At 44.3% G+C, this 27,547-nt stretch overlaps 1 protein-coding gene across 1 annotated transcript; it reads left to right on the forward strand.

The window, feature by feature from the left end:
• Nucleotides 1-26,295, forward strand: LOC120025014 (retinal dehydrogenase 2-like). Its single transcript, XM_038969442.1, has 13 exons — nucleotides 1-205; nucleotides 11,083-11,187; nucleotides 11,704-11,844; nucleotides 16,647-16,776; nucleotides 18,190-18,251; nucleotides 18,979-19,107; nucleotides 19,376-19,489; nucleotides 22,523-22,625; nucleotides 23,860-24,044; nucleotides 24,264-24,428; nucleotides 24,682-24,839; nucleotides 25,077-25,151; nucleotides 25,349-26,295. The coding sequence occupies exons 1-13, from the start codon at nucleotides 83-85 to the stop codon at nucleotides 25,419-25,421; spliced, it is 1,563 nt and encodes a 520-aa protein (XP_038825370.1). The 5' UTR covers nucleotides 1-82; the 3' UTR covers nucleotides 25,422-26,295.
• The last annotated feature ends 1,252 nt before the right edge of the window (nucleotides 26,296-27,547 follow it).

The following is a 27,547-nucleotide window of genomic DNA, read 5'->3' on the forward strand; positions in this document are numbered from 1 at the left end:
AGGAAGGATTCCAAAGTCCTAATCAGAAATCAGTAGAAAAAAACGAAGACGCATCTGCAACAGACACACGGAGGCAGGCGCGATGACTTCCAGTAAAATCGAACTCCCTGGTGAAGTGAAGACCGACGCCGATGCCGCTGCGCTCATGGCATCTCTCCAGCTGATGCCCTCGCCGGTGCCCAACGCGGAGATCAAGTACACCAAGGTCTGTGAAACAATTTAAACTTTTACTCCGAGTCACATATTATGTTCAATGTATCATATCTCTTCTATTATGCAGAATATTTCCCCCCTAGGTATTTGTCTGTAGATGATAGATAGCGCACAAAGTGTGTAACTGCCCAATTAAGCCAATGTCTTTGCGCACAGTACAGGTGATTGAGTCCGGTTTAAAATGTTAATTCAAGTTCTGGATTTACCGTTGTAAAATTTGTTTCAGATCTTTGCTCACATTCATTGCTCAACTCAACTCATAGCATAGTATATAGCTCATCAACATGTGGGCGTACAGTATGTGTGAAACTTTTCTAAAAGTTATCACATACGGCCACATCGAGTGTTTTCCAAGGCATGTTTGAATGATTAACAGTGTTGCCAACATAATTATATTGCACAGGTGGTTTTTATTTCACTTTTATATTCACCATGACTCATATGTCATCTGCAGTGGCTACAATGAATAGTATTTATCACAGGTGACAGCAGTCATTTAGTAAAGGTCAGCATTTTTTCAGATAGAATGTTGTGGTTACGCAATTCTGTCCAGATAGAATAACGTCCCGTAACCTGCCGTTATGTGATTGATAATAACCGCATGTTATTAACTATTTATTGATTAGAAACATGATTCCCAGGTATCTTATATCACTTGCATAAAATTTAAAAAAATTACCTTGTTGCTGTGATTCATTCACACCTGTAATTTCAAAAGACGATTGAATTGAAAATGTTCACTTTGGAAGATATTTTTGTTGTAAAAATCCATGGTTTGGTCTGATATACATTTGATAGGCCTGTTATCATATTTTATCTTAAGTGTGCTTTTTTCGTTTCAATATATGTATTTAAACTAATTGTATTCAACCATATCAAAGCTTGAACATAAAATGAGGAGGGTCTTGGTTTCTTTGCCTGCCGTAAGAAGCAATTTCACTGGTTTCAGAACCCCTTACGCATGTTGTAAATTCTATTAATTTTACTATGATTCAGAATAAGTTATTAGATTCACGGAATTAATTGCAAAGTCGTGGTGCTCTAGTCCATTATTGTCCTTAGAAGTCCGCATGACTCTTCTGACCTCATGCAAAATTACGCAAGAACACTTGATGAAATGTGAAGACCTATTTCAATCACAAGTCTCATGTTTCCTACATATTTTATTTGATGTGTACTCTATAGCCTAGACATTGTATTTTAATGGTATTTGAATAGATTTTTGTGCCGTTACACTTGTGGTTGGTTATTATGGGCTCTGTGGGCGTTTAATTAGGCCTACACAGCAATATCAGGAATCAGACTCCAAGGGCTTCCTCTGAAAGTGTCATATTTTTGGTCATTATTGTTTACACATTTTAGGCTTGCATTTTGAGGATTTCATTAATGAGAATAATATAGGCCCTGTGATGTCAGTATAGGCCCAGTATAGGCTGTTTCTCAACTCCCCCTTTACTTAATGCTGATATACATTTAATCAAATCACTAGGACCTGACTGTAGAGTCACCATCCGAACATGTATAATAATGTGGATGTTTGTCTGTTTGCTGTAGCATGGTTCCTTCTGCAGTTTGAAATCCTATTCTTTTATTGCCATGAGTGTGAGTAAAGGGCACTTCTTGTTGAGGAGAGCTCCATAACAGCACAATATGTAAGTACAGTGTTGTAATCAGTGTTAGCCTCACACCTTGTTGTTGTAAGTTCAAAGGGCACTTCGCTGAGGCAACAAGCAACTTACAGTGGTCTACTCGCCATAAGAGGAGAACTGGTTTAGCATGCCTGCCTTATGTGCACAGTCATGCTATCAGCTCTCCTTCCCTCTCTCCCTCTCTCTACCTCCCTCATGCTTAGTATTATTTAAAAGAATGCACGCAAAGAGTGGAATGTATAGGAGAACCTTTAGGGAGCGCAGGCCTTGGTGAATTAACCCCCAGGAATTTGAATCATCCAGTCCCTGTTGGTTTGGTGGACATGGGGGGCAGGAGATCACTGATTTATGGCCACCCCTGACGCAGGCGCTCCTCTCCTCACACCCTGTTCATGTTCTATCCACCCCACCGCCTGCCTGCCAGGGGGAGAATGAACACTGCGAGCAGGGTCCTTAGCTAGGAGAGAGCTGGCCTCCAGGACTGTGGGCGCATGCTCTCTGTGTAGCCCTATGCATTCGTCCACTCCTTGTAGGCCAGTTGTGTGATGTGCCTCTGCCTTTTGCAGCTATACGTCCAGTAGAGAGTTGAGAATGAACATGCTTATAACGCAGCTCCTTACACTCCAGGTTAGAATTGTTTCCTTGGTCTCACATGAGTTTGAGTATGTTGATGTTTTTTCTACTTACTGTTAAACATGATCATTGATAAGTGAATATGAATACAGTTTGAGATAGTCACCATGACTGGGCATGTATTTATTTCAGTCAACAGTTTTGTTTTGCAAATGGATGTTACTAATAGTGTGTCCCTGAAGATATGGCCATAGTATGTTTAGTACCAACAGTGACTGTAGAGAGGTGTGAGATAGAGAGGTGTTATCGCCATAGACGCTTTACCCCTTGTCCCTTTCACTGAGCCATGAACTGTTTGCCGTCAAAGAGACATTTGTGTGAACGTGTCAGTTGAGCGATCTCCCTCCTTGCGTGGGATTGTGCAGATCAGTGAAACTTTGGAAGGTCTGCTCAGGTCTCCCTTTGCTTTGTTATAAAAAAAATCTAACTTTTTCACACCCCGCTCTCCTGTAGATACAGCCGTAAAAAGAGGGCGCTTGGGTCTCTGTTCCTCCATCTACCCTATCCCCACTTCACCATAGCTTGTGGCCTGAAACCAGCTGGGTTGTAAGACACCAAGCTAGTATAAAAACATAGCATTTGAATGGTCACAGGAGAGTCGGCTTTAGAGCTCTCCGTCTGTGAGGTAGTCCGCAGGGCTGATAGCGCCACGAAGGAAGCCATAAATTAACCTACCCTGATGGGCATTTATTGATGATTTTAGCTTTTTGCAGAGCGGGGAGAGAGAGGAGAAGGATAAACTGTGTGGTTTATAGTTAATGAATGGAGACAGAGCCAGTGTTCTCAGGGTTTTAGGGGGTGATTTCTCTGGCCCGGGTGGCTTCTCACACCGCTCAATGATTAGCAGTCGTTAAACTAGACTCTTAGAAGAATAAATCTTTAGAGATGGAGGGAAGGAGCATTTCTGGCACATTCTCCTTCAAGTTTTTGAGAGAGACACCTGGAAATGCAAAGTTGAGGTCGCAAAATGTGTTTGAATTGATACTTAGTGTGTATGATGCTGCATGTTTGAGCGGCCAAGGTATAGAATTTTTTTCTGTCATTGTTTACTATAAAACTGTTATGCAGGGATTCCTCATTGTCAGCAAGACATAAGTAATTTAAGTTAATGGTAAACTGGAGTCACTGTAGCACGGTTGTAGTTTAGTGTACTTTTACAGATGTAGGATCTTGAGTTGAGAAAATAATCCTGCAGCAACAGGAGATGTGGATTATAATTCATGAACATTTTTGTAGGGGTTGATGCATTTTTCGTAAGGGAAAATCATGTCTGAAATTTCAAAGTGGATATTACAAACTTCAGAAGCCTTTCTAAACCTCAAATACACCACAAGTTTTACATTTCCTGCATTGCAGTTCTCCTGCAACAGGGTACTCAAATTAAGATCCTACACCTGTGAGCGTACATAGACTGTGGGGAATGAGGACTGTAAATCAGTGAATCCTGGCAGAGGAATTTGGGCCGTAATCCAAATAGGGTTTAATTTTGAACTGTGTCAAATGCAGTGAAAACAGGAAGAGCTATGCGTATGCTACCTTCACAATGTTCAAACATACCAGACTTTACTTAGACGCTGTTGCCATGCTCATTATATAGCTTCCCAATATAAATAATGGCTTTTATTTTCCAGATTGGCTTACGTTAACTGTTTAAAAAAAACGAATTGTGCAATTGCTGACACTTTTGGCCCTAATAGGAACCTATAACCTGCATATTGAAGCGAGGAAGGGTTTTGTAAACTAATCTGTGAGAAGTCCAGTCAGTCAGTCAATGTGGATGAATGAAAGAGGCCCTATCAATCGTCACTGATTGAGATAGTACAGATGAAGGCTGGGGCACCCCAATGCTAGGTGCTGTCCACTGGGCTGTAAATTCTGGGCCTGTCTCACAGTGTGGGTCAGTGCCCTGCCTTGCCAGAGCCTGACCTGCACTTCTGGAGTTTTTCACTTCAAAACCACCATCTTACTGCGATGAACATCAAACAAACCCCAAGGTGGAGGACACTGGGAGCCTGAATGATTTATCACAACTAGCACAGCGAGTGTTCTCTTTTTCTTCTTCTCTCTCTCCCATTCCCTCTCTTTCTCGTTTCACACTCTCCCCCTTCTTTCTCTCAGACTCACAGTCACAAACGTAGTTATACACATCCCTGGTTGTGACGGTGTGTGCGGTTGTGTGCGGTACCATGAATATGTCCGTCGTTGTGAAATGGCTGTTTGTGCAGTGAGTGTAAATTATCGTCTGAGCAGAGGCGTCAACATCGCGTCTCCTGTCTCTTAATCACTCTTTAAGGAAGCCCGGTGACAGGGAGGTTATCCCATTAACTTCTATACCTTAAGTCTTCAGGCCGGTTGACATGGGACATGTAAATCCTTATGGTGTCATTGTGAAAAACTGCTGGCTCCATAAATCCTCTGATATCCATAAAAAAACTCTCCCCTCTAGAGAGTCTTAGATACACAGAGAGCAGAAGTCTGCCAGACATGAAGTCATAGTCACCAGGCCCCAGTCACCCCTCATCACTAGTGGATCACTGTAGTTATATTCTACCCAGATTACATTTATTTGTGTTATTTCTCCCACTGACAGAATGTAGTGGAAGCATAGAATATTAGATTCTTACATCAATGTAATAATTTGATCATTTGAACCCTTAGAAAAGTATGGTTAAGTCTTTCAGTCTTAAAGGCTTATGCTCTTTATGAAAATCTGGGATTTGATATCCCTAATATTATTTTATGAAATTAGGCTATTTCTTTAACGCAGATATTTATTTAATTAGGATAAATGTTATGTTTGAAATCTGCACAGATGATACAGCTGATTGAAAGACAAACTCAGTGTACCTCAGTGAAAGTGTCAATCTCAGACTCTGTAGACATTGGCACCACATGGCGGCTTAGAAGAGGCTGTGCCGCCCAACTCCAACTCCCGCATGTTCCATCCATTTGAACAAATGACAATTCATATTCAAACACAGTTTCCTATTGAATTTCTGTTTCTCGCGTTAAGGAGTGAGGGGGAACAGATTCAACTTTCTCACCACACACACAGTCAAGACAAAGATGTTTGCCAGTCGGTGACAGCGGGGTCGTCCCCTCCACAAACAGGAGAGCAGGGTGGCATTGTCTCCGGGTGTGTGAATGGAAAACATGAAGGTTCTATGGTGTCAGGAGGACTGGGGAAAAAACACCAACTGGGCTCCAGTTTCACATACCCTCCCCTCACTTGTAACAGTAGTAATTATAAATGTATTGAAACAGATCCAGAAAACAGAACGGAAATAGAGGTCCTGTGATAGGAAAGGATATGAAACTTCCTGTGCAGACGAAAGCTGCAGGTGCCCTGATCGGGATCCGTCTGGCTGTGGAATTTTGGCCTGTTGTGTATAAACATATATGTATGTTTTTTACTCTCTCCTGCCTCCTGAAAATGGACGAGAAATGAGTCCCATTAAATATTCCTTAAGCGTGTGAGCCATGAGAAGACGCTAGAGGCCAAACAGATGTTTTGCTGGCTGCTGTGAATACTTTGGCATCCCCTGCCTGCCCTCACTCCCAAGTGCAGTTGTAGAGCAGCCTCCAGAGAGAGCACAGTGGCAGATGAGAAATGGATCAGCAGGACTGCGCCTTGAATTCACTGAACGGATGGAACATTACTCTTTAGTTTCTCAATGTCTGCTGATTGCACATGTATTCCCAGGGGACTCCCCTATATATCTACCTTTTGCTTGGTCGAGGTGATAACCACCTTGTCCCATTGCATTGAGAGCATGTTGTAGATAAGCAGAGCATATTTTTATATTGACATTTGTGCCCTTTATAGTGAACAATAGAGCCACGCTGATGTGATCAGAAACGTGTATTCTTATGTTCATCGTTGGCTTCATGCGCGCATGTCTCATCATTTCATCAGCCAAACAGACAAGTACTGTCAGCACTGTGAGATTGACAGTTTTAACAGAAAAACATGGGGGTTGCTAAATGTTTGCAGCTGTCCTGTGGCCCATGCATAAAGTGTTGACCTATCTGCAGACTGTCCAGTTCCCATCCACGCCAGGCAGCTCTCTCTCTCTGTGTTGTAGGAGGATCAGATGTCACGGCTGCACCGGGAGCACAAACTCTGCCAACTTTCTGTAATACCAAAATGGCCTGCGTGTTGACCAAATAATGAGAAACCACACAGCTTGAAGCAGTCCCTCGTAAACACAAATCGATTGATTTCATTCAGTGTAAAGGTTCTATGCAGTTTAGCAGTCGTCTTCATGTTGGTGTACTGTGAGAGGTCTGGATCCCACCACTTGTTTTCTTTCCTATTTGCACAATACACACAACATATAGCTTTCCCATGTCAGTTATCATCTTAAAACAGGCTTTGGGACTGACATACAGTACCAGTCAAAAGTTTAGACACACCTACTCATTCTAGGGTTTTTCTTTATTTTGACTATTTTCTACATTGTATAATAATAGTGGAGACATCAAAACTATGAAATAACACATATGAATCGTGTAGTAACCAAAAAAGGGTTAAACAAATCAAAATATATTTTAGATTTTAGATTCTTTAAAGTAGCCACCCTTTGCATTGATGACAGATTTGCACACTCTTGGCATTCTCTCAACCAGCTTCACTTAGAATGTTTTTCCAACAGTCTTAAAGGAGTTCCCACATATGCTGAGCACTTGTTGGCTTCTTTTCATTCACTGTGCGGTCCAACTCATCCCAAACCATCTCAATTGGGTTGAGGTCAGGTGATTGTGGAGGCCAAGTCATCTGATGCAGCACTCCATCACTTTCCTTCTTGGTCAAATAGCCCTTACAGGTGTGTTGGATCTTTGTCCTGTTGAAAAACACATGATAGTCCAACTAAGCGCAAACCAGATGGGATGGCGTATCGCTGCAGAATGCTTTGGTAGCCATGCTGGTTAAGTGTGCCTTGACAGTGTCACGAGCAAAGCACCCCCACATCATCACACCTCCTCCTCCATGCTCCATGGTGGGAACTACACACGCGGAGATCATCCGTTCACCTACTCTGCGTCTCCCAAAGACACTACTGTTTGAACTAAAAATCTCAAATTTGGACTTTTCAGACCAAATAAAATTTTTCCACCGGTCTAATGTCCATTGCTCGTGTTTCTTGGCCCAAGCAAGTCTCTTCTTATTATTGGTGTCCTTTAGTAGTGGTTTCCTTGCAGCAATTCAACCATGAAGGCCTGATTCACACAGTCTCCTCTGAACAGTTGATGTTGAGATGTGTCTGTTACTTGAACTCTGTGAAGCATTTATTTGGACTGCAATTTCTGAGACTGATAACTCTGCAGCAGAGGTAACTCTGGGTCTTCCATTCCTGTGGTGGTCCTCATGAAAGCCAGTTTCATCATAGAGCTTGATGTTTTTTTGTGAATGTACTTGAAGAAACTTTCAAAGTTCTTGAAATGTTCCAGATTGACTGACCTTCATGTCTTAAAGTAATGATGGACTGTCATTTCTCTTTGCTTATCTGAGCTGTTCTTTCCATAATATGGACTTGGTCTTTTACCAAATAGAGCTATCTTCTGTATATTACCCCTACCATGTCACAACACAACTGATTGGCTCAAACGCATTAAGAAGGAAAGAAATTCCACAAATTAACTTTTAACAAGGCACACCTGTTAATTGAAATGCATTCCAGGTGACTACCTCATGAATCAGGTTGAGAGAATGCCAAGAGTATGCAAAGCTGTCATCAAGGCAAAGGGTGGCTACTTTGAATAATCTAAAATATATTTTGATTTTTGTTGAAAAAAAATTGGTTACTACATGATTCCATATGTGTTATTTCATAGTTGTGATGTCTTCACTATTCTTCTACAAAGTAGAAAATTGTAAAAATAAAGAAAACCCTTGAATGAGTAGGTGTGTCCAAACTTTTGACTGGTACTGTAGCTGTTATTTTTTTCATTTTGCTCGACTTGATTGGAGCTAAGACATGGTCAATTTATTTATAATGGCTCATTATCAAAGGCAGTGAGTACTTATATGGGGATAATGATTTCTATACAAATGAAACCGCCATGTGTGGTGAGAGCAAGGACACCACGGGGGTATGGGAAAACCAAAAAGAAAACACATCATTTCAAAATTTGCACTTTTGCACTTGAGTTTCCATCTTAGTTTTTTTCCCCTTCGTTTCTAAATGAACCTAAAAGCAATTTTAAGAAACGTTGAGAGTTGATTTAGTGTGCAGCCTTGTCGTCTTAATCAACTCTCTGAATGGGACGAGACAAAAGTCTAACAGCCCCCTGAGCCCAGAGAGGGCCAAGCCAAATGGTGGCTGATGGTTGTCCTTTTCTAGCCATGATTTAGATGGCGGCCTGGTCCACTGTTCCCCTGTTTTATCCCCTCTCCTTCGGCGGTGCCTTGTGAGAGGGGTTACGCCGTGCATAAAGCTACCCACGGACTGCATTCTTGCTCAGACTGTCGGGGCTGTCAGGGGGCTCCCCTGATTTAGGACGTTCCACTACAGTGGCCCCTATAAATTTTAAAACTAATTCCGTGCTCTATAGGGCTTTCTGTTTTTGTAGCAGGCCCTCAGCTCCTCGTCGTCACTGACACTTTTATGAAGTGCTCTTAATGAGAGTCAGATTAAAGGTGGCCCCCGATGGAAGGCGCCTGAGAACACTCAGCTTGGATGAACTGGAAGAGAACTCACTGAGAAGGCTAGGCTGTGGCTGGGAGAGAACTCACTGAGAAGGCTAGGCTGTGGCTGGGAGAGAACTCACTGAGAAGGCTAGGCTGTGGCTGGGAGAGAGCCCACTAATAAAGGCTGGGATGTGGACGGGAGAGAGCCCACAGGGGGCCTGTGTCGATTCTGCTGTCTGAAATGACTGTGGGTCCACTTTGTGGGCTGTGCTGGGATGTGTTGGACGAGGACCCTCAGTGGGCCTGTTTCTATCTGTTGTGTGTGTGGGGAAGTGTTCAGGGCAGGCTAATACAGATTCATTGAAGTGGTATACAAGACTGTATGGTATGTCCCGCAGAGTGGTACAGGCAGATACCGAACACCTGAACACTCAAACATGAGTTATTCATGTGCAAGGTTCTTCTTGTAAAGCAGCCAACTGCAGGAGAGAGTGAGTGGGAGAGAGTGAGTGGGAGGGAGTGAGAGTGATGTCTGTGTGCTGAGTCTTGAATGGTTTCCAAGCGAGCTGGCATTTTATACCTGCCCTAAAGTAAACACTCCTCACAGTTTACAGCCAATTAAATTGTGCTTAAGCCTCTAAGTTTACGTTGGTAAACATGTTGGAGAGCTAGAGAGGCCTGGGCCAGCGGGACACTTGAACCCTGCTTTCAGTTCTGCTCTCAGTGTATCTTTTCTCCCTCTCAAATAAAAGTATGGTAAGAGCAGATGTGTATACAGGAGGATTTAAGCCAGCAGATGTTTTCTTAACACCCCATCTATCAGACAGACTGACATTAATTAAAAACAGTGTCTGAGGAGTCGCTGTGATAGACCCAAACATGTCAATAAGTCAACGGGACTGAGACGTCTTCTATTTACCTTACTTTTACATAAGACATCCGTCACATTTGTATGATCAAATCACACCAGTTTGTTAGGGGGCTTTTAAAATAAAGCTCAGATGACTGTTATTAAACATATTCACTCAGGCCAATTCCTTGAGATATGTCCCATTTCTGTTATTTGTCTAAACATTTGTTTTTCTTTGGGTCTTTATTGAGCTTGAAAAGAGTCCGTTTGGAATCCCAGGTGGTTGTTTAAAGTACGGCTTGCTTTAACGCATCACAGAAACCAAGTGTGGCCCGTGTTTTATGATCTCATAAACGAGCAGCGATGTTGTGAAACGTGTGTCTCTCTCTGTGTGTGTGTTTATGTGTATGTATGTGTGTGCGCACGTGTGTGTGTGTGTGTATGAGAGAGTGAGGGGGTGTCTGGTGTCTGATAGGGATTTATCTCTCCCCCACCTCTTTGTCTAGATGTTGGAGTACTCCCCAGAGAGCCATGCCGGGCAGGCAGGAATCTCTGTCCACATTTCCACAGATTCTTCCTTTTCCCTCCCTCCCTCCCTCCCTGCCTGCCTGCCTGGCTCCCTGCCTCTCTGCCGCCCTCCCTCCCTTACACAAGAACTGAGAGGCACTGGTAGGAGCCAGGCTCACTCTCACTAGACTGTTTATCAGGAACTACCATTAGTTACGGAATAGATTATAGTTTTTTTTGCACCACGGTAACAAAACAAAACATTTTTATTAAATAATATAACACACATTACCAATGATCCAACCTTACAGTTATGCTCCCTCTCAAACTGATCCCAATAATCTAATCATAAAACACATAACGGTTTTTAACAGCACATTTCTTATTTGATCAGGTAAATACTTCTGTCTTGATTCAGCATTTGTGTGTTGAGAAAACTGCACAAGTAAAATGTTATACCAGGGCCCCTATGCCTCTTTAGAGCAGGAATGGCTGAATAGACTCTGGAGAGAAACAGAGCTGCTCCTAGAACCAGATTTTCCCTCTCACATGGGCCTCTCCATCCTGTGTACTGAACGCTGCATCTTTTCTCCCTGCAGATTTTCATCAACAATGAGTGGCAAGACTCTGTGAGCGGAAAGACTTTCCCAGTCTACAACCCCGCCAGCGGAGAGCAGATCTGTGAGGTTCAAGAAGCAGAGAAGGTATTGTAGAAAATAAAAACAAATCTGTAGTTTCTGCATTCCCCATATCTTATATTTTCAGAAATGAAAACACAGGTACTTTCCCTTGGAGTGTTTGAGCATTAGATGTTTGTTAGACAGAGCTACGCTTGGGTTTTCCACATGTGTTTCCCACCACCTCTGTCCTGGAATCCTCTCCTTCATGCATTGTCCATGTGTGAGTTATGTGTCCAAAAAAACAAGGAAAGCAAACGGGTAGGGAGTTTAGTCTAATGTGGTTTGGTTCTCTGGCTCGGCTGTTCCTCCTCTCCTTTCCTAAATCAGCACCTCTGTGTGGAATAACTGAAGCAGAACAAGCCTTAAACATGCTAATGGAAGATCCATCGGAATAGACAGACACATTTTATTTGTCTCAGTGAAGGTGAAGAAACACCTGTTAACTGGTCACGGTTCTATCATTAAACTGCGTACTGGATACGGTTTCTCTGTTTCTCTACCTCAGGCTGATTCAATCATTAAACTGTTTCTCTTCTACAGGCTGATGTGGACAAGGCGGTGCAGGCGGCCCGGCTGGCCTTCACCCTTGGTTCAGTGTGGCGGAGGATGGACGCGTCAGAAAGGGGTAGACTGCTGGCTAAACTGGCTGACCTGGTGGAGAGGGACAGTGCCTATCTAGCAGTGAGTCTACCACAGTGCTCAAAGTCCAGATCCCGGACTTCTTTGTTTTTGCAACATGCTCAAAGGAACATGCGCCATACAGTGCCTTAGAAAGTGTTCAGATTCCTTGACTTTTTCACATTTTGCTACGTTACAGCGTTATTCTAAAATTGATTACATAAATAAAAAATCCTTAGCAATCTACACACAATACCCCATAATGACAAAGCGAAAACAGGTTATGAGACATTTTTAAAATTTAAAAAATAATAAAAATGTATATACTCTACATTTACATAAGTATTCAGACCCTTTGCTATGAGTCTCGAAATTGAGCTCAAGTGAATCCTGTTTCCATTGATCATCCTTGAGATGTTTGGAGTCCACCTGTGGTAAATTCAATTGATGGGACATGATTTGAAAAAGCACACATCTGTCTATATATGGTCCTATAGTTGACAGTGCATGTCAGCGCAAAAACAAAGCCATGAGGTCGAAGGAATTGTCTGTACAGCTCCGAGACAGGATTTTGTCGAGGCTCTGTTATGCTGGTGAATGAGGACCCAAAAGCGACGTAATAGAAACAGAGTCTTTATTCCAGTCTTAAACAAACAATGATTCTCCTGGATATTATCAAAGGTAAATCCAAAACAGGAAACTGAAATCCTCTCGTCAGTAGAGAGGAACGACTGGAGACGCGACCACAGACTGCAGGTCGCTACAGGAAGGCACAGGCCGTAGCTGACATAGACACCTGCTCACACGCAGCATCTGAAGAAGGCAAAAACACGACAGGGCGGAACAAGGACACAGAACAGCAAACATCAAACAAGAATCCGACAAGGACAGAAGCGGAAGACAGAGGGAGAAATAGGGACTCTAATCAGAGGGTAAAATAGGGGACAGGTGTGAAAGAGTAACTGAGGTAGTTAGGAGAATGGGAAACAGCTGGGAGCAGGAACGGAACGATAGAGAGAGAGAGCGAGAGAGGGAGAGAGGGAGGGGGAGAGAGAGGGATAGAAAGAGGGAAAGAACCTAATAAGACCAGCAGAGGGAAGCACAGGGACAAGACATGATGATCAATGACAAAACATGACAGGCTCAGATCTGGGGAAGGGTACCAAAAGATTTCTGTAGCATTGAAGGTCCCCAAGAACACAGTGGCCTCCATCATTCTTAATTTGAATAAGTTTGGAAGCACCAAGACTCTTCCTAGAGCTGGCCACCCGGCCAAACTGAGCAATCAGGGGAGAAGGGCCTTGGTCAGGGAGGTGACCAAGAACCTGATGGTCACTCTGACAGAGCTCTAGAGTTCCTCTGTGGAGATGGGAGAACCTTCCAGAAGGACAACTATCTCTGCAGCACTCCCCCAATCAGGCCTTTATGGTAGAGTGGCCAGACGGAAGCCACTCCTCAGTAAAAGGCACATGACAGCCGGCTTGGAGTTTGCCAAAAGGCACCTAAAGGACTCTCAGACCATGAAAAGCCAGATTCTCTGGTCTGGTGAAACCAAGATTAAACTCTTTGGCCTGACTACCAAGCATCACGTCTGGAGGAAACCTGGCACCATCCTTACAGTGAAGCACGGTGGTGGCAGCATCATGCTGTTGTAACAGTTTTGCTTCCGTCCCTCTCCTCGCCCCTACCTGGGCTCGAATCAGGGACCCTCTGCACACATCAACAACCTATCGCTCCACAAAATCCGCAGCCCTTGCAGAGCAAGGGAAACAACTACTTCAAGGTCTCAGAGCGAGTGACGTCACCAATTGAAACTCTATTAGCGTGCAGCCTGCTAAGTAGCTAGCCATTTCACACCGGTTACACTCACCCCCCTTTTGACCTTCTCCTTTTCTGCAGCAACCAGTGATCCGGGTCAACAACATCAATGTAACAGTATTGCTTCTGTCTCCTCGCCCCGACCTGGGCTCGAACCAGGGACCCTCTGCACACATCAACAACTGACACCCACGAAGCAGCGTTACCTATCGCTCCACAAAAGCCGCGGCCACTACTTCAAGGTCTCAGAGCAAGTGACGTCACCGATTGAAAAGCTATTATCGCGCACCCCGCTAACTAGCTATCCATTTCACACCGGTTACACTGTGGGGGTGTTTTTCAGGGGCCGGGACTGAGAGACTAGTCAGGATCGAGGCAAAGATGAACAGAGCAAAGTACAGAGATATCCTTGATAAAAACCTGCTCCAGAACACTCAGGACCTCAGACTGGGGTGAACGTTCACCTTCCAACAAGACAACGACCCTAAGCACACAGCCAAGGCAATGCACGAGTGGCTTCGGGACAAGTCTCTGAATGTCAATGAGTGGCCCAGCCAGAGCCCAGACTTTAACCCAATCAAACATCTCTGGAGATACCTGAAAATAGCTGTGCAGCGACGCTCCCCATCCAACCTGACAGAGCTTGAGAGGATCTGCAGAGAAGAATGGGAGGAACTCCCCTTGAGTTGTGTCAAGCTTGTAGCGTCATACCCAAGAAGACTCAAGGCTGTAATTGGTGCCAAAGGTGCTTCAGCAAAGTACTGAGTAAAGGGTCTGAATGCTTATGTAAATGTGATGTTTCAGTTTTTGATTTGTCATTATGGGGTATTGTGCGTAGATTACAGAATAAGTCTGTAACCTAACAAAATGTGGAAAAAGTCAAGGGGTCTGAATACTTTCCGAAGGCACTGTATATACAAAGGTATATGGACACCCCTTCAAATTAGTGGATTTGTCTATTTCAGCCACAACCGTTGCTGACAGGTGTATAAAATCGAGCACACAGCCATGCAATCTCAATAGACAAACATTGGCAGTAGAATGGCCTTACTGAAGAGCTCAGTGACTTTCAACGTGGCACCGTCATAGGATGCCACCTTTCCAACAAGTCAGTTTGTCAACTTTCTGCCCTGCTAGAGCTACCGCAGTCAACTGTAAGTGCTGTTACTGTGAAGTGGAAAGTTCTAAAAGCAACAGCGGCTAGGCCGCAAAGTGGTAGGCCGTTCAAGCTCACAGAACGGGACCGCTGAGTGCTGAAGCATGTAGCGAATAAAAATCGTCTTTCCTCGTTTGCAACACTCACTACCGAGTTCCGAACTGCCTCTGGAAGCAACGTCAGCACAATAACTGTTAGTTGGGAGCTTCATGAAATGGGTTTCCATGGCCGAGCAGCCGCACACAAGCCTAAGATCACCATGCGCAATGCCTAGTGTCTGTTGGACTGGTGTAAAGCTCGCCACCATTGGACTCTGGAGCAGTGGAAACGCGTTCTCTGGAGTGATAAATCAAGCTTATCTATTTGGCAGTCCAACGGACAAATCTGTGTTTGGCGGCTGCCAGGAGAACGCTACCTGCCCCAATGCATAGTGCCAACTGTAACATTTGGTGGAGGAGGAATAATGGTCTGGGGCTGTTTTTCATGGTTCAGGCTATGCCTCTTAGTTCCATTGAAGGGAAATCTTAACTCTACAGCATACAATGACATTATGGACGATTCTGTGTTTCCAACTTTGTGGCAACAGTTTGGGGAAGCCTCTTCCTGTTTCAGTATGACAATGCCCCCATGCACGAAGCGAGGTCCATACAGAAATGGTTTGTTAAGATCAGTGTGGAAGAACTTGACTGGCCTGCATAGAGTCCTTACCTCAACCCCATCGAACACCTTTGGGATGAATTGGAACGCCGACGGCGAGCCAGGCCGAATAGTCCAACATCAATGCCCGACCTCACTAATGCTTGTGTGGATGAATGGAAGCAAGTCCTGGCAGCAATGCTCCAACATCTAGTGGAAAGCCTTCCCAGAAGAGTGGAGGCTGTTATAGCAGCAAAAGGGGGAGCAACTCCATATTAATGGTCATGTAATGTACCATGGAAGATCAGAGAAGGATCTTCATAAGACCCCCTTAAAATATAAATGTGTCAATGTTTTACTGTAAATAATAATAATAATAACTTGTATCTTTTAGGCATCTTTCTAGACATCCTATGTCACTTTACATTAACATAGATGTTTTCAATTTAAAGCATATTTTTCCAATAATTATTGTAAAAAAAAAAAAAAAGAAGGTATTGTGACTGTCACGTTCCTGACCGGTTTTCTGTTATTTTGTATGTGTTTGACGGTCAGGGCGTGAGTTTGGGTGGGTAGTCTATGTTATGTGTTTCTATGTTGGTTTAAGGGTGACCTGATATGGCTCTCAATTAGAGGCAGGTGGTTTTCATTTCCTCTGATTGAGAGCCATATTAAGGTAGGTGTTTTCACATTGATTGTTGTGGGTGGTTGTCTCCTGTGTCAGTGTCTGTGTATGTTACGCCACACGGGACTGTTTTCGGTTTTGTTTGTTCGTTCGTTTTATGTAGTCATTTTTCCTGTTCATGCGTTCTTCGTGTTTCATGTAAGTTCGTCGTCCAGGTCTGTCTACATCGTTTATTTGTTTTGAAGTTTATCAAGTGTATTTCGTTTCGTCTTCGTCTTGTTTAATAAATCATTATGTCTAACTACCACGCTGCGTCTTGGTTCAATCCATGCTCCTCCTCTTCGGATGAAGAGGAAGAGGAAAGCCGTTACAGTGACAGAGAGATGTCAGAACAAGGGGACTGTTTTAAAAGATGCCGGAGAAAAGCATTACGTTTTTACCCATGTGGTTATAATAGTGTTAAATCAACCTAATAAGCCTAAGACTTAAAGGATGATTTATAACTTATAGGCACCGTAGCATGATGTTATTTTAGTATCACGTTTCCTCCCGGAGATAATGTTAAGACCAACTGTTTCTTGGAAAAAACAAAAAGACAAAGATTGTGTTTTAATATATATTTCTCTCCAGACTATAGAATCCATGGACAGTGGGAAGCCTTTCCTGCCCACCCTGTTTGTGGACCTCCAGGGAACCATAAAGACGCTCAGATACTATGCTGGATACGCAGACAAGATCCATGGAACGTCCATTCCAATGGGTAAGTCCATTCCAACTCAGGCTTCCTGACAGTGGGTTATGTAGCAAAAAGCACATTGAATTCTTATTCTCTTCAATTTCAACGAACTAGAACCCAGGCAGAATGCTACAGGTCAGAGGTACGTGGTGGATGCCAGTGCCAGGTGAAGATTACTAGTTAGCTAGCAGCAGATAAGCGGAGCACCAGGCTTCTCTCTGGGGGCCTGCGGGACAGGAGATGAGCTGTGCTGAGGGCACAGAGGTGATGTGAGGGTAAATATGGCTGCTCCCTGGCCAGTTATAAATCTGAGCCTTAATGGTCGCTCTCCTGTTGAGACTGCCACCAGTGGAGCCCAGTGACAGGACTAAAGAGCGAGGGCCGCTGGCTGTTCTGCCTAATTTAGCCGTTTGAAAGCGCCGCGACGGGGAGTCTATAGGAGTTAGGACAGCCACTCCGCAACTCTGTCATAGAGCAGCCATTAGCTGGGCGAGGGGTTGGGTGGGTTGGGGTGGTGTTGGGGTAGTAGTTGGTTCTCAGGGACCCACCTGAGGACCAGATGGGGTCTGCTCACTAAGGGCCTGGCATTAGGGAGTCTATATAAGTCATCCACACTATTTTAACAGGCATGTTAAGTTATTGTTTAGTAGCCAAGAAAACAGAGAACCTAAGAAAGCAGTACTAGTACTGACAACCTCCTGAGACGAGCACTGTGGTCTGGTCGCTCTTCAAGCCCCTCCTGTGTTTCTTCACCAAACCCAGCCAGTCCTCAGCTTGTTCAGAGTTTGGCTTGAGCACTATTCCAATGTGCAGCAGTGTTACAGAGCAAACAAACAGAACTGTTTCTGTGGCCTGGATGATGTTGAGATGTCTTATCTTGGCCACCAGGGAAGATGAAGCAATTGGCCAGTCCACCCTTGGGCCTTAGTTCCAGGTCCAAGCTCCTCCTCCTCCTCTCTGGAGCAATGTTTCATCAGCTGAGGCCTTAGCCATCCTGTTCTCATGAACATCACATAACTCTATTGTAATAAACACTGTTCAGTTTTCTACCACTCAATAGCGATTGTTATTACTACTGTTGTAGGGAACGAATAAACATGGCACACCCTCAACATGTATCTTCCTTTACTCTGGTAATGTAAGAGGAATGAAACTCTCCTTCCAACTTAACACCCACTGCTTTCTCCTGACTTTAAACAGTCACACGTATCATTTTGCTCAATGTAGCGTAACAAAAGAATGGTACTGTGTGATGTATTGCCTTTTTAGATCAAGATGAATTGTGTTGGTAAAAAGCACAACAAGGACACCTGGTGTTTTGATGTGTCATCCGGTCACTGCTCTGCTAATGTCTCATACATGCTCATTTCCCAAATCCAGCTAGAGCTCATTTCCCAAACCCAGTAACGAGCCTTGTTCTTGTGTGTTCCTCTACAGATGGAGACTATCTTACATTCACTAGACACGAGCCCATAGGAGTGTGCGGACAGATCATCCCTGTGAGTGTGCCAGTTTGTTTTCCATTCAGATGGCTAGTCTCAGAGGACAAATCTAACAGTCACTCTCCCACATCTGCAAAGCTTCCCGCTCAATATGCAGAGAGAGGTGGATAGAAGTAAAGGTGTTGGGATGGTGGTGGTTGTGAGGTCTGGGACAGAGTCAGCCCCTTTGTTAAAAAATATTGTGCAGGTTCCTGGAAGTCTCTGACGTGCTTATCAGTGAGTATATATTTGGGTAAATCTGTTGGCAGGCTGAGAAGGTCAGTATAAGCTCAGAGAGAGAGAGGGGAGGAGGAAGGGGGAGAGAGAGAAAGAGAGAGGGGGGGGGCACTATGAAAGAGACAAGGGACAGGAGGACAGAAGTAAGAACAGAGCATTGATTGTGCAAGAGCTTGGGGAAGCGTGTGTGGGTCTGTGCTGTGGCCTACTGGGGTTCAGTATAAAGTAGAAATAACACCCGCCTGTGTAGTACCATGACACGCTCTAAGTACTGCACATGTGTTGCAATTTCCTTGTTTTCTCAGTGATGTGGGAAGAGAATAGATAGGGCGAGAGAACATTTCCTGTCATGACTACGTTGGGCAAGTGAAAGTGAGAGTCTATGAGTGAGTAAGCAATGGAATGTGTGGGAGAGCAGGGAGAGCATTGACGCGTTATTGAGTATGAGTGAGCGCCCTTTGTCAAGAGTCTGATGTCCTGTGTGTGTGGGGGGTGTTTATGTCTACAGTGGAACTTCCCACTGATGATGACTGCGTGGAAGCTAGGTCCAGCGCTGGCCTGTGGGAACACGGTGGTCCTGAAGCCTGCTGAGCAGACCCCCCTCACCTGCCTGTACATCGGATCTCTGGTCAAAGAGGTACAGTACAGCACAATCACCACAGTAACCCAATCCTCAGAGCCTCTTTATCCACATCCTCCATGTCTTCTCTCTGTGTTCGGCCTCTCCCCTTCTCTGAGACAGTGTGTCTCTCTTGCCCCTTGTCTTTTTGATGTTCTGTCCATTCTCTCTAGTCTGCTGGTAGGGAGGTTGGGTTGGGTCTGGATTCCCCCACACTGCCTGTGGTTTTGCTTGGCTCTCCTGTCCTCTCCTCTAAAGCTTGTTTCCTCTCATATTGTTTTGACAGGCCGGGTTTCCACCGGGAGTCGTCAATATTTTGCCAGGATTTGGGCCAACGGCAGGAGCTGCGATCGCTTCACACATGGGCATAGACAAAGTGGCTTTCACAGGATCAACTGAGGTAATTTCCATGAACAAAGTGATTGACGGATAATCCACTGTCCCTATTGCTTTCTTTAGTGACACAGTGACCAACATGTGCAGAGCAGCAGAGATGGAGGGCTTTGTAATTAGGGGACATTGGGTTCCTGTATTAAAGTCTAAATGACAAACAAACAGGGGCTTACATAAGCTGCATGCCCTGTCATTACTTCTCACCACAGGGGGATCAGAGGTGAGCAGTCTGCTGCTGGACTTTACCACACACACAGACACACTAATGTACACATACACACACACATCTACACTGTACACATACACACACACACATCTACACTGTACACACACACACACACACACACACACACACACACACACACACACACACACACACCATAGACATACTGTACATATACTGACATACATAGACCAGTCACAGACAAACTGGTTCATAAGTGTCCCAGCCAGTGTAATGACAACCTGCTACTGTACCTTACAGACATTGAGTTGTCTATCAGGTCCCTAGGAAAAACAGCCGCCTTCATAGTGGAAAAATGTTGATGGAAAACTAGGAATGATCAACCATGTAAGGCAGTGAGCATTAGGAGATGTTGTGGTTGGATTGCATTCCTCCGTCTTGTGTGATCAGTCAGAATGACTGCCAATTCCATTAATGTAGATCATTTTATAAACATCTGTTATTGCTAACCACAAATGTACCCCCTCAGGCAGTAAGAGCACGTACAGTAATCTTAACATAATTATGAAGCGCCATAAATCGATGGATTTTATATGTTTTGAAATGACCTGCGTATATTTCACGTGTATCTGTCGTAAATGAAACAGGGTTTTGTAGTGTTTAGAGAAGGCCTAGAGTTTATAGTGTCTTTGCTTTGACTCTGGGGATCTGTTTGGAGAGAAAGGGAGGAGAGTGACTGTTTGTGTGGTATTGAGCACCCACCAACACTGCTACGCATGTGCAGACATAATAGATTGCTCTTGGTGATAAGGGGACAAACAGAAACGCTGTAACCAAAGCAAACTCACATAATATGGAGAAAAACATTTATTTAAATTGTGTGGTTGAATCAAATCCAGGCCTTTATTGAGAATATAAGGGATTTGTTTATTTATTTATTTTTGACATAAATGTTGCAACATCTCTGTCAAGCCCTGTAAGGATGACAAAGACCCAGATGTCCAAATCATCTGAACGGTTATTAATGAGAACCTGAATGCAGTAATAAAGTTAATGAGAGTGAATAGGGTTTCAATTGATCCTCAGAGTCCATTCATGCAGCCCGAACTTAAGTCATTTAATCATTTGATCAATGCTCCATTACCTAACCAATGAACATCCACAGGGCTTTCTCCACCATCACTTTACATGCTACCACACATACGAGCCTTCCTCTTTTGTTTTTACCATCGGCGGTTCCAGAACATTTCCCCAAAAAGTGTCCAGTTGTCTTTAACTGCTTTCTCTGTTGTTTCCTGTGATCTGGAGTCAATTACAGAGTGGATGAAGCGCTGCTGTGAGAGAATGTAGATGCCCAGACTGTGAGTCACCTTGGGTTTCAGTCACACCGGGCGAGAGGGGACAGTGGACACAGCATCCTCTGAGAGGCTGGAGGGGGTAGAGGGGGTAGAGGGGGTGGATGGGTAGAGGCTTGAAGGGGGGGTGTGGTTTCAGGTGGCCATTGCGTCAGTGGTGCCTCATCCTTGTACTCACACACACACAGGGCTGTGACTCTCCACAGTAGCGGCCCAAGTGGGAGCCAGCCCAGCGTGTCTCCTTTACACTTCAGTGAATGCACGCTAACGTCATGTTAGTCAGCACCCCTTGAGCCCCGCCATCAAAGAAAGCGACAGCCATGACAGCTTTAGAGAGCGTGCTGCCTGCCTGCCAGAGGAAGGTTTGTCCTGCTGTCCCTATCACACAGCTGCTCTACCACTCCAACCAGAACACTCAGCAGGCTGCCCTGCTCATTTCCTAACACAGAATAATGCAGTCTGGCAATATTGGGAAAGGGAGACATTCCAGTGTTAAACATTGTTCGTGCAAAGAGATGAGGCATCACTCTTTACCACTGGGAGGGGGGGGGGGGGGGGGGGGGGGGGGGAGTTGTTGGGGAGAGACTCAGAAGTTTTTTTCCTCCTCCTTTGACTCCCTCTATCTTCTCCCAGCGCTGGTCTTCTCACTATCTCCTGGAAAATAAAATCATGTGTGTCAGTGACTTCTGGGTGGACAGGAAGTGTGCTTGTTGGTTTATGGTTATGAATGCTGCTCGCTCTCTTTCTCAGGCTTGTCTCTATTTAATAATGGTATATCTCATCTCATGGTGTTGAGAAATAATGTTGGGGTCAATACAATACATCAGTATAATAAGAGCAGCTGGGCAGACTCAAATACTCGCAAGCGATTCATTTTCACTGAGAGCTCACGCCATGCATTACTAGAGAACCACTGTTTTTACACGTCTCCACTGTGTGAGTCTGGAGGGAGACGGGAAAGGGCTGTGGAATTCAGCAGTATTTGGATAATGGTGAGAGCAGCACTTTTGATGAGGGGGAAATTGTGAACAGAGAAGTCGAAAGGAAAGCTCCTGCTGCTGTTTGATAAACACTCCCAACTCCTCAGATCATCCTCAGCATTCAGCGCTTCCAGCCAGGGCAGTGTAGGCCCAAGTCGCACCAAACAGGCACCACTTTACAACTTTTCACAGTTAGGTACTTCAATTTGCCACAAGCCCAGGCTGCTGCTGCCACCCACACAACCTGTGGTTGCTTCTACCAGCGCTTGATTTAACAAGAGATGCTGTTCGCTGCTGAAACATCACTTTCTTTTCCTGCTGAAGCCTCCCAGAACCTGTAATAGATATTTTGGCTGTGTGTTTGGCACACTTGTGTTTCTGCGGGCCCAGTGGTGCGTCCCTTGTTTTGGGCCTAACCAACCTGCTAAGCTATTTAATGGCTGCATCCATTTAGTGATCCGGCCACAGGTCTGCTTGTGTCTGCGTGAGTAAACTAAACCCAAGCCCTGGTTCTTCCCCAGGTCGGCAAGCTGATCCAAGAAGCAGCTGGGAAGAGTAATTTGAAGAGAGTAACGCTGGAGCTAGGAGGAAAAAATCCCAACATTATTTTTGCAGACGCTGATTGTAAGTTTGATGACACTGTTTTATTAGTTCCTCCCGTTTCCCCATAGGTGGTCGTCCAGATGGACGCAGGGGTTCCCTATGTGGCATTGCCTGATTTGAAAATGGGGTCGCGAGAGAAATGCTGAAATAAAATATGCGCTAGATTGGGGCTGCAATAAACAGAGCCATTTCAGTTTTTTTCCTGCAAATTTGGCTCTATCTTTTGAACCATTTAAGCTTCAAAATATTATGAGCCCATCACTGTTTCCCTCTACAATGCCCACAAGCCGTGCAGGACTCATTAGAACAGAGTGGACAAGACCAGGCAATAAATCAGACTGGGGGGAAAAGAACACTTCTCTACACAGAAGATCATACAAAATTAATGTCTGATGATCTTCTGAACTTTTCAATATCTTTCTAATCCATTTCAGTAACTTTAAACCATACTTCCTTCAGATTTAAATACTGTCCAAAGCACTGTCAGACTGATTTGTAATAGACTGTCATAGCTCCAATTAAAAAAGTAAACATTGGCCGTTGATCACATAACTTTTTTTTTACATGGTGGGGTCGCGAAAATATTTTGATATCAAAATGGGGTCGCAGGACAAAAAAGTTTGGGATCCCCTGAATTAAAGACATTGTCTTGAAAGAGAGCCGAGGGGAATTATTTACAATGTTTTGTCCAATAATTTAGTCTGACATGCAAAATGAGACAGCGGATGTGTCCACATGGAGTGAGAGCTCTGGCATCTTCAAAAGCTTCCGCTGGGCTTTACAGGGCTGTGAAAACCAATGGATGGATGGCTCTCATGTTAGCTCTGAGTGTCTCACAGAACTGGGGGTGACGGGGCTTTCAAATGCTTTCAGCAGCCGCGAGTGGGGCTCCCCAAGGCCCGTAAATCAGGGGAATGGAACCTGCCCCGGCCGCCTGCATCAGCCGAGACCCATAAATCACTGGGCTCCGTTAATCCCTTGCGTGCCATGGCAGGGGCCTGTCTCTCAGGTGTCAGATAGCAAATGTGCAGCACAGAGAATAGCTGGACAGTGGTAGAAAACATTCTGACCGTGATTGGAAAATACATTTTGTGCATGTGAAGTGTATGTGCATTAATGATATTCGCTTTTAATTCATGTAATTTATAAGAACCATATGGAATTTCATCAACATTTTTCAATATGTTATAATATACTACCACATGCCGCTAAAATGAACTGTTTACTGAGCCCCCCTCTTCTTCCTCTTCCTCAGTGGATCTAGCTGTGGAGCAGGCCCACCAGGGAGTGTTCTTCAATGCAGGCCAGTGCTGCACTGCAGGCTCTCGTATCTTCGTGGAAGAGCCCATCTATGAGGAGTTTGTGCGCAGGAGTGTGGAGAGGGCCAAGAGGAGGACAGTAGGAAGCCCCTTCGATCCCACCACGGAGCAGGGCCCACAGGTGAGGATAGAGGACCATAGATCCTGCAAGGGAGGGAGGAGTCAAACAATACCCTCTATGTCAAAACATGTCAGTTATCGACTCAATATGTGCATGACTAAATATAATGTATTTTATTTACTGTATGTTAAATATGCTCTTTTGGCTTTACTTCTTGTTTCCTCCTTTTTCTCCTCTCCTCTCCTCTCCTCTCCTCTCCCCGTCTCTCTCTTAATCCAGATCAGCCAGGAGCAGCAGAGCCGTGTGCTGGAGTTTATTCGAAGTGGCATCAGTGAGGGAGCCAGGCTGGAGTGTGGAGGCAAAGCCCTGGGCCTGAAAGGATTCTTCATCGAGCCCACTGTCTTCTCCAACGTCAAGGATGACATGCGCATCGCAAAAGAGGAGGTACAGTGATACACTGACTGACTGGTACACTGAATGACTGATACAAAGTATGACTGAAACTCACAGTATGACTGAAACACTGTATGACTTTCCATGCCCTATGATTTTATGGAAGGTGGTTTCCAAATAAGTTAAAATGTCTATTAATTAATGGCCTTGCCCGCCACATACTTAATGGTGTGACTAAGCAAGGATGTCATCATGGAATGTTTCAACATGTCATCTTACACATACTGCTGACTGTCCACTCCAGATCTTTGGACCAGTTCAGCAGATCATGAAGTTCAAGACTATTGATGAGGTGATTGAAAGGGCCAACAACACAGAGTACGGCCTGGTGGCAGCTGTGTTCACCAGCGATATCACCAAAGCCATGACCATCTCCACAGCCATGCAGGCTGGCACCGTCTGGTAAGACCCTCTCATCATCATAGCGATCTATGTGTCCCTGGTTAACCCCATAGATCGTATAAAAGGTTGACTCATATTAATGTAGCTTTTTAAACGATAGCTCATACAGTTTTCAACTACACTCCCCTCAGCATGCTCCTCATTTAACCAGTCTTGACAGCATTACCATTCAACATGATTATTAAACAATGCAGAAGAATCAAAAGCTGATGTTTGATGTATGTTTTGTGTATTTAGGATAAACTGTTTCAATGCCCTGAGCACGCAGTGTCCATTTGGAGGATATAAAATGTCTGGCAACGGGCGTGAATTGTAAGTATTCTTTTCTGGTTCCTAGCCCACTGTCTGAAAGTGCGTGACTAAAGCCAAGCAAGTATTCATGTAAACTGTGTGTTTACAATAGAGAAAAGTTTGGTTGCAAAATGTTCCCAAATGAAGCTTTGTACAATAAGCTTGCTACAGTTCATTAGAAATCTGTTTCAACTGACATTGTGTGTGTATGTTTGCAGGGGGGATTGTGGCCTGAAGGAATACTCAGAGGTGAAGACCATCACTATAAAGATCTCAGTCAAGAACTCCTAAGGCGGCCGGCCACACCACACGTAGTGGAGGAGGACATCCTCTGAGGCGCACCACTGACCCTCTGGCTGTCTGTCTGTGGTGGTAAAACACACTGGTCATCCCAACTAGCCATGACCATGGGCAACTAACTCTATTGGCTGTGAAAACTCCCTGCCCACTCCTCTCCCTCACCTCCCATGGGCAGTCCTCACCGGCGGTCTCAAGTTCACACCAAACCTCTACTCCACCTACTGGCATCACCCACCTCCTCCACTAACCACACTAAAGCACTCAAAGAGACGATGGGAGAGGCTACTCTGTTCACGTCCCCCCCAAAACCCCCCTAACCCCCAGGAGTTGGACACTCACAGACTTAAGCACCGCACCTCCATCCCTGCTTTGCCCCATGTCAGCTAATCATTGTAGCGTGTTGGGAGGCAGTGTGGTCATGTTGTATCATTGTCAAACCTCCTACTGTATGTTATTATGTATCATTGCTTTGATTTGCCAGGTAACATTCATGGAAGCATATCAGCTCATTCCAAGACCACTGAAGCTCTCAACCTCAGAAATGAATGGATGAATCCATTGAAACTGTTCATTATAATTTGTAATTGTTGCTATCTAATTGTTCATGTTTTTATTTGAACTTTTACCACTTAACACTGTATGTCAACGTATGACCAATGTAAACGTGAAAACAAAAATGGTTAACCTCTTAAAATTATTTTAGTCATACCTGCTAAGAAGAGGAGTAATGCATTTTAATCATAATGTAAGTTTCTTATCGATGTCCATTTATGTTCATGTTTATACAATTATGTACTATGAAATTCTAAGATATAAAAAATGGACCATAGATTTTTTAGTAAAAAACGTTTTTTTCTCTCAAAAACCTGGCTCGGCTGTGTTTGTTTCAATGCCATGGGAAGTAATATGTTGTGATATAGTGCAGTCACTTGCATCAAAGCTCTGTTTCCACATTCATGCCCCAGCTATCTCAGCTCTGACATATTGCTCAGATATTTCATGAGGTTGCACAATTTACAGTTCCGTTCTGGCCAGAGATCTGAAGAGGGTAGACATGGAGGGCCCCAAGTCTCATTTCATATTTAACTATCAGCAAGATGAAGACAAGGCTGCTGTTGTAACTCATGGTGAAAAAGAAGAGGAGTTTACTCTCTTAACGAGACATTTGGTGCAAGCCTTATGTTATGTCTGAGGAGGCACTAAACTGCAACTGCAGTAACAGAGTTAACAGAGATGCTCTTCTGGTGATTATTACAATGTCTTGAATATTAGTGTTAATCTTAACATTTATACCATGAAAGACAATTGTATATTTCTACAGTACGTAGGCCTGAGGATTAAACACAAACAATAACAGGCCAATACATCTGGTAGGTCCCTCCATGCAGCTCCTGCACAAGAGCATTATAAACACTATGCTTTCTGGACACATATACATTTGCAAACAGATTTACTATTTGATATGCCAAAGACCCATTGAAAATAAGAGATCTAGGGCCAAGGGACCAATGAAAGGGATTAAGAATCAGAGTGTGTGCGAGAGGCCGCCTTGGAGGAGAGGAGTTGTGCAGATGTGAGCACCCTTTGCTGAAGCCTTCCCTTGGCAATTGTCTTTTGAAATGTCAGGGTGGATTTTCCCACAATCCCCCTGCCTGTCGGTATCTGTAGTCATTCCAAAGGGATGATGAAAAAGTGATCGTCTTATTACGGCACTGTGTTAGCTCAACAGGGAACGTCAGTGCAGGCCAGGGACACACAGACATAACCTCCAGTTAAGGACATCAGCTTGGAAACAAACCACACTGACAGGGACGTTCAACCTGCTGTTCAGACAGCTCCTTATCTCTCAAGCACCACGTTTTGGACTTCTGTCATCCCTCACATAGTGGAGAAGCTATTCCTTTTATCAACTTCAACAAAATGCTCACATACCTAATCAATCCATTTTTGTCTCAGTGTTTGTCTCAGAGTCTGGTTCAGGATGGTCCTCTTCTATTTCTTTCCTCCTGAAAGGTTGTTTTTTGTTTTCAGCCCAGGCCTCTACTGTGCCATGGTATGCTTTAGCTTTAGTGAGATGGATTGCGGCACTGTGTGTGTAATGAACACTCACGAAGGAG

The sequence above is a fragment of the Salvelinus namaycush genome, chromosome 30 (assembly GCF_016432855.1).
Source record: "Salvelinus namaycush isolate Seneca chromosome 30, SaNama_1.0, whole genome shotgun sequence".
In the NCBI taxonomy this organism is placed as follows: domain Eukaryota; kingdom Metazoa; phylum Chordata; class Actinopteri; order Salmoniformes; family Salmonidae; genus Salvelinus; species Salvelinus namaycush.